An 8,082-nucleotide genomic window follows, 5' to 3' on the forward strand; every position below is an offset into this window, starting at 1 on the left:
GAGGTGGCAGAGGGAGGGAGGTACCACTTGAGCAAGGACAGCAGGTGCCCGGGGGAAAACTCCCAGTGGAATGTCTGAAGGTGCAGCCCAGGAGTGAACAATGTACCTAGAGAGGCTAGAAAAGGAAGCAGGCCATGCCATGGCAGGTTGGACTTCTATCCTAAAGGAACAGCTTGGTGGGGTGGGATTGAGACCAGATTGGATTTTGCAGAGACCTCTCTTGAGGCTAGACTGGTGATAGGGAAGACCTCTTGTGAGCTGAGAGACCAGTCAGGAGATGTGCCTAGGAATACATGACCTGGACCAGGGAGCAGCGCCATCTCACCAACCTCAGCTAAAACCTCCCAGGAATTTCCAAAGGTGCCTTTCTGAGGGTCGGGGTGGGAATGCACTATATGCTACAAAGATGGGGATGCATTTGCTTCATCTACCACCTGCAGGCCAGACTGCCTGAGTCTGAATCCCAGCTCTACCCCCTAGAGCCCTGGTCAGCAAACTGCAGCTCATGAGCCACATGCGGCTCTTTGGCCCCTTCAGTGCGGCTCTTCCACAAAATACCAGGTGCAGGCGCTACCTCAATAAGGAATGTACCTACCTATATAGTTTAAGTTTAAAAAATTTGGCTCTCAAAAGAAATGTCAATCGTTGTACTGTTGATATTTGGCTCTGTTGACTAGTGAGTTTACCAACCCCAGAGTTTCATAACCTCTTTGAGCCTCAGTATCCTTATTTGTAAAAGGGGAATAACAATGGTACCAAACTTTTGTGAAAATTAAATGGGCTGATGTATATAACATGCCTAGAACAGGTCAAGATTAAGTGAATAAGTAGAGTATTTATCCTTTCTCCTGCCCTATGTTTTGTAGCATGTCTTTTTGCTGGGGATGGGAGGGGCACGGTTAGTACCAAGATTTCCACTAAGAGCCCATTCTTTCTGACAAGCACAAAAACACTGCTAGATTACCAGGACTCTGGATTCACTTGGCAAATAACTGAATCCCACCACTGTTAGCTCTGATTGTTTCCTGTTTCCTATGTCAAGAAAAATCAGCTCAACATTTACTGGCTAAGATTTAGAGCTGTGCTGTCCAATACAGTTGCCAGTAGTCACATGTGGCTGTTGAGTACTTCAAATATGACCAGACTAAATTGAAATGTGCTCTATATAAGTCTAAGAAACACACCAGGCTTTGAAGACTTACTTTAACAGAAAAATGTAAAATCATTCATTAACAATTTTTATAATTTGATTTGATAATATATTCAACATATTGGGTTAATTAACTAAAATTAATTTCATCTGTTTTAAAAAATTTCTTCCTTCTCATTCACTGGATTTATTTATTTATTTACTATTTTTATTTTAGAGAGAGGAAAGAAAGGGTTGAGGGGGAGAGGGAAACACTGATTAGTTATTCCACTTATTTATGTATTCACTGGATGACTCTTGTATGTTCCCTGACTAGGGATTGAACCCCCAATCTTGGTATATTGGGGAAAATAATCAGCTGAGCTACCTGGCCAGGGTGCCCGGAACTTATTTTAACTGCTAAGTTCTAAACTTCATAATTTAGCTGATTAGTTTTGCCCTAGGCCAAACAGCTTGTTTGATTAGAGCAGGCCAGACTGCCTGAGTTTGCCAGTTCGATTCCTGATTAGGGCACATACAGAAACAGCTCAATGTTCCTGTCTCTCTCTTCCCCTCACTCTCACTGAAATCAATAAATAAAAAAAGATTTAGCTGATTATCTCTTTGATGCCTTTTTTTTTGCTAATATAAGCAATTAAGACTACATATTTCTCTAAATACTTAACTGCAGACCATAATTTTTTTATGTAATTCATCCTAAAGTTTTGATATATATTTTTATTAATTCTCTTTTAAATTTAAATACTTCCAAATTCAAACTTTTAAAAAATTTCAAAATTTCTCTCTTAAAATTTATATATAATTAAGTTGCATTGTGTTCAGAGAACTTTGTATGATACTGATTATTTTAAATATGTTAGGATTTACTTTACAACCTGGTACATACTCAATTTTTGTAAAAGTATAATCTTCACCTGCTGGGCTTATACTTTCTATGGAATCAGTTTGATCAATTGTGTTTTAGAAAAATTCATTACTGAGGTGTGTTGTTTTTTGGCCCTAGTTCACAGAATGGAAGAGGGTTTGGGCCAGTGATGTAGGGACTAGGGCCAGGTGAAGAGATGACATGCCTTGAAACTGGTTTGTGTTGTACTGTAGCTAAGATTGACAAATGGCAGCTGTCAATCTCAGCTGGTGATGATGAAAATGAACTTCCTATCGGAGAGAATGTTATGAGCACTGTTACTGGTTTTTAGTCAGCTTATTTTTATCAGTTACTGAGAGAGGTATATGAAAATCTCTCACTAGGGTAGATTTGTCAAACTTTTCTGTCATTCTGTTACATTTTACTTTACATTGTTTCAAGCTGTATTATCAGGTGTTTAGAAGTTGAGAAGTTTTTATCTTCCTGGAAAATTCAAACTTTGATCTACTTAGTTGTTTTTAGTATTTTTTAAGTGTAGCTACTTGGAAATTTTAAATTATATGTGTGGCTTGGATTATATTTCCATGGGACAGCTCTGGTCTAGGGAAGGATAAGCAAGAAGCCTGCTCCAGCCACCAAGTCCTGATGACTAAGGACTTGATTACAGAAAACGACAAGCAAAGAGAAGAGCATATTGGTGGCCTTGATTAAGTACCACACTCTGTCCTTCTCTCTGGCTGCTGCAGTCTATATAGGAAATGAGCACAAGATATGAAAAGCAGATCGAAGGTGAAGAACAGAGCAGAGGATGAAAAGCAGAAGCAGAAGCAGAAGCAGAAAAAAGAAGCTGAGGAGAGAGGAAGGTCAGGGAAAAAGGAACTCTATGTGTCAAATAGAAAAACTGCTTCTGCTCTCAATGTAACAAATCTTTAATTATGAATGTGACACCTAGACTTAAAAAAGCCTTAACGTTTAAAAGACAGAACTATGTCATCAAAGTAGGCTTTTAAAATTTGATTTTTCATCAATTTTACCTCTTTGAATGAATCAAATCATCATATGATACTTTACTATGATTCCAGATATTAAATACTTAGAGGGAAAAAAATTCATAGGTATAGGAGTTGATGAACCATCCAATCACTTAACCTAGATACTTTTTCATGGCATATAAGAGGAAAACAAAATGTCTACTATGGCCTCAAAAAGACAAAAGAAGAGGTGGGCTTTTCTTCTAGGGCAATGATTTTCAACCTTTTAATCTTTTTTTTTTCCCCTTTTATAATTTTATTTTTTTAATGGGGTGACATCAATAAATCAGGATACATATATTCAAAGATAACAAGTCCAGGTTATCTTGTCGTTCAATTATGTTGCATACCCACCACCCAAAGTCAGATTGTCCTCTGTCACCTTCTATCTTGTTTTCTTTGTGCCCCTCCCCACCCCCTTTCCCTCTCCCATTCCCCCCCCCCCCCTGTAACCACTACACTCTTATCAATGTCTCTTAGTTTCACTTTTATATCCCACCTACGTATGGAATAATGCAGTTCCTGGTTTTTTTCTGATTTACTTATTTCGCTTCGTATCATGTTATCAAGATCCCACCATTTTGCTGTAAATGTTCCGATGTCATCATTTCTTATGGCTGAGCAGTATTCCATAGTGTATATGTGCCACATCTTCTTTATCCAGTCATCTATTGACGGGCTTTTTGGTTGTTTCCATGTCCTGGCCACTGTGAACAATGCTGCAATAAACATGGGGCTGCATGTGTCTTTATGTATCAATGTTTCTGAGTTTTTGGGGTATATACCCAGTAGAGGGATTGCTGGGTCATAAGGTAGTTCTATTTTCAGTTTTTTGAGGAACCACCATACTTTCTTCCATAATGGTTGTACTACTTTACATTCCCACCAACAGTGGATGAGGGTTCCTTTTTCTCCACAGCCTCTCCAACATTTGCTATTACCTGTCTTGCTAATAATAGCTAATCGAACAGGTGTGAGGTGGTATCTCATTGCTGTTTTGATTTGCATTTCTCTAATAGCTAAAGAAGATGAGCATCTTTTCATATATCTTCAACCTTTTAATCTTATGGCACAAACTAATTACTAAAATTCTGTGGTACACCAAAAAATATATTATACCTTCTGTCAATCTGACAAAAAAACAGGTATAATTTTGATTCATTCACACCAGATGGCTATTGTGGTGTTGCCTGTTGTCATTTTTTGACAATTTAAAAGAAAAGAGGTCAGTACCCCTGACTAAATAGTCAAGTATTGCATGTTTTACAAATTCTTGTAGCACATCAGTGGGAAATCACTGCTCTGGGGTATCATGGGGGAATTCTTAGTAGCAACCTAGAGGTGCAGGGAAGGCAGGTCAGAGGAGTAGAAACAAAGTATAGAAAGTAGAAAGTTAAGGGAGGAGAGGTTCCCAGATGCCTCTGCAGTAAGAAGTAAGGGAGCTGAGACAAAGAAAAGCAGTTTGTCCAGAGAAATTCTTCCCTGAAGACAGAGACTCTTGAAGCTAAAGAGTTCTGGGCCTACTTGCTGAAAACATACAGACACAGCCAGGTAGAAACTGATGTGAATCCTGATCCAACTCCTGCATCACTTGCTGATAAGTGAGCTTCACTCATCAGCTAGTACTGAGGAACTGCCAATGTAGTAATCCCAAAATTGGAACAAAATAGCTTTTTCTGTAGCTCTCAAAGCTGAGCATACACATGCAATCATGACCCAACAATCACAGCCCTTCGTATATCCCCATCAAAAATGTATATATATACAATATATACCAAACACCAGTACAAGAACAGTCACAGTAGCATTATTTGTAATAGCCAAATGCTGGAACTGCCCAGTGTCCATCAACAGTGCACAGATAAATATGTGGTATATTATTCACTCAATGGCCAAATCAGAGACTGAACACTACAACAGGCAGCACCATGAGTGAATCACAGAAACCTAACTTGTAAAGAAAGAAGTCGTATACTACTGGATTCCACTTACACAGCACACGTAGGGATTACCCTTAAGGAAGTAGTGACTGGGAGAATAAGGACAAAAATATTTTCCCTTCTAGGTTCTTTGGCTGGCCTAATAATTAAACTGATATAAGACAAATTAACAGAAGAAAAACAAATTTTATACATACATACATACAGGAGCCCTATAAAGACATGAAAATTGAAAGGGCTGCCTGGTAATAGTTAACGTCCTCTTTTATTGTCCATTCATCTCCCATGAGCCAACCTGCTATATAAATGCCCATTATTGCTGCCAAATAGCCCAGCAAGGAAATCAGGGAAGAACTGGAGGAGGCAAATCAAAGAACAAAGGGTTTGTTCCTATTCTGCCTTGAATATATCCTTAAAATTAAAAACCAATCTATTTTGATAACGGAACAATTTTGTAGTTTGTGCCAAAATTATAAACATTTTCAAAACAGTCGTAAATGCAAGTTTTTAAAATTTATGCCTGTCAGCTCTCTCTTTCACTCTTCCATTAACTCCTTCATGCCTTCTTGTCTCACCCATTTCTTTTCCTGCCTAGAGGAACAAACTGCTACTGATTATAAGCAAGGCTCATTTTATCTCACAGGAACAGCAGCATTCATGTAGTAGACAGACATGTAAAAAAATACCCAAGACATTTGATTACAGCGCTCTCGCAGCTCATAGCGGCCTCTCTCTGGCCAAGCCAGTACTACCAGGAGAGATGTAAGACATTCTTCAAAGATGTCAAGCTTGCAGGATTACACAAGGGAAATCACAACCAGTCCTGACTAGTTTTGAATATGTGCCCTTCACTCTGCAGACATGATTCTTTTTCCACAGTTTTAGGACATGCATCCCTCTTCTGTGGGAGAGGATTAGCAGTCACAAGCCCAGAGGGCAGGAGATCAGTCTTCTTCCCCTTTATCACCTCAACACCCAGCACTGTGCTTGGCACAATGAATAGGCAACCCAAAGGTGCCAAATAAAGCACAGCATATAAAACCATTTTCTCTTTTAAAGAAATGATACCTAATTATGCACAGGTCATACAGTACATGAATTAAGACACAAGGACATAAAATTAGTCCTTCAAGTCAGCTAGAGATGCTGTAGGACCATCTTCACTGCTAAACACATTCTGTGGTCAGACCCACGGAACCAGGAGCCTGTAAGGAACCTCGGCTTCAGCAGGTCAAGAGGAGACTGAGCCCCACACAGGCATTGGTACTGGCCAAGGTCACCCAGATGATGGTGTAGGGTAGCCGTAGGACCCCGCCTTTCCCTATTCACCCAGCTCCTCGGAGATGCTTTCCGAAAACCTGTTACCTAAACACTAAAGGCGCATAATAAATGCACACTCAGGTCAAGTCAATGTCTACAATTCAGAAGAAACCAAAGGTTACCAAAACATGTCTCTTCCCCAGGACTGGACGCAGAGTAGGGGCAACAAAGGTCACCAGCGAAGTTCTACCTGCAAGCATCACACGTACGCTTTCCCGATGGATGCAAAGGCCAGTTTCTCCGGAGCTACTAGTTACCTTATAAAACGTCCCCCATTCCCGTCCCAGGGAAAGGAGTTAACTTGGCTCTGCCGGCTTGGAAGGTTACGACAATGAATTAAACCCCAAGCCGCTGAGGAAAGCTGGGGGGAAAGGGCTACTGGGGGTGGACTCGACACCCGCGCCGTTCGCCCTGCGCCTCCACCGCGTCCACACTTGCGCGGGCCGCAGCGCCCCACGCCCGTCTACACCGCTAGAGGCCACGACTCTCAGCCCGCGTCCCCGCAGGGCGCATTTGGGGCAGCCTTGCCCTGGGCGCTGCCCGCGGTGGCTGGGGCGGAGCCGCCAAGCAGTGCCAAGCGGGGGTGAAGACGATAGCTGCCGCCGCCCCCAACCCGCGGGCCCAGCTGCACGGAGGAGGGGGCTGCGCCACGTACCTCGGCCGGCAGGTGCCGCTGCTGCCACCGCCTTGGTTCGCGGCTGCAGAGGACGCCGCTCCACGCCGCCCGCCTCCTTCGTCCGCATACTAGGGAAGGGGCGCCGGCCTGCAGCCGGCCGGGCACCCCGCGCGCCCGTCCGCCCACGGCGCCGCGCTCGCGCCCATTCAGTCCCGGACTGTCTGCTCCCCTGCGCGGATGCGGAGGAGGGGCGTGGGGGCGGGATCTCGCGTCACGAGGACACGGAAGGCCAATCGGAGTGCGCGAGGGCTACCGCGGAGGCCCCGCCCCTAGGACGCGAGCCCCTCCACCCTGCGGGGTTGGAGGAGTTGGGCGTCCCTAGGTGGACTCACCCAGGGCGGTGGGCGTGCTGGGGTGGGCGTCCCAGGCATCCCCCGCTCTTTCGAGTTCCAGTGCAGTTATGGTGGAAGGAACAAAAGGCGTATTCACACTGGTTATAAGTTGTAACTGCATGGAGGACTCGTAGGTGCTGAGCCAGTGAACGAAGGGGCTTTGGTAATCGCGTGCTTTACTCGCCAGCACAGCACCCTAGGCGATCCTGGTTCCAAGCTCCAGGGGTCCTCTGGACCCGTAGGAAGGCCGCCTGGGCTGTCTGGAAACTTATGGAACAGCCTTCTTTTGTTCCACGTGTATGATAAAAGGGAGCGAGAGAGCGCTGATTTATCCGCCAGTTTTACAGATGAGTAATTGAGGCCCAGAGAGCAGAAGTGAGTCACCCTATCATTTAGTGGCAGAGACAGTATCAGAACCTGTACTTGGAGCGCGCACTCCATTTCTCCAGATTCTCCTTTTGATACTAGAATTTTAAAAAAACAAACAGTGAATCCCAAAATTTAGAAATTAAAGAGTTTAAAACACTACTATGTTGTTTGTGTAACACGGCTGTGAAGTATGTGCCTGCGACATTTTTGTGCCTGAGAAGTTGTTGATTCTTCAGTGAAGTTGGTCTGCTCTCAGAATTTCCTTTCTTTCTTTTTTTTTTTTTTAACAGAGACAGAGTCTGAGACAGGGACAGACAGACAGGAACCGAGAGAGAGAGAGATGGGAAGCATCAATTATCAGTTTTTCGTTGCAACACCTTAGTTGTTCATTGATTGCTT

The 8,082-nt window shown here is 43.2% G+C and overlaps 1 protein-coding gene across 5 annotated transcripts in view; it reads right to left on the minus strand.

Annotated features, from left to right (window-relative positions):
* The window catches only part of ST3GAL5 (ST3 beta-galactoside alpha-2,3-sialyltransferase 5), a 69,598-nt gene extending 62,264 nt beyond the window's left edge, over positions 1-7,334 (minus strand). The window contains exon 1 of one of the 5 annotated variants that reach the window (XM_066267607.1): positions 7,315-7,334. Coding sequence is in view for 1 of the 5 variants with exons in the window: in XM_066267608.1 (XP_066123705.1) it covers positions 6,962-7,049 (88 nt within the window). In the remaining 4 variants the exon portion in view is untranslated. Of the gene's footprint in view, positions 1-6,563; positions 6,742-6,961; positions 7,151-7,314 lie in introns of those variants that run through there. The other 4 variants (XM_066267608.1, XM_066267609.1, XM_066267610.1 and 1 more) reach the window with 4 other exon arrangements.
* Between the last annotated feature and the right edge of the window lie 748 nt (positions 7,335-8,082).

The sequence above is a fragment of the Saccopteryx bilineata genome, chromosome 3 (genome assembly GCF_036850765.1).
Source record: "Saccopteryx bilineata isolate mSacBil1 chromosome 3, mSacBil1_pri_phased_curated, whole genome shotgun sequence".
Classification (NCBI taxonomy): Eukaryota; Metazoa; Chordata; class Mammalia; order Chiroptera; family Emballonuridae; genus Saccopteryx; species Saccopteryx bilineata.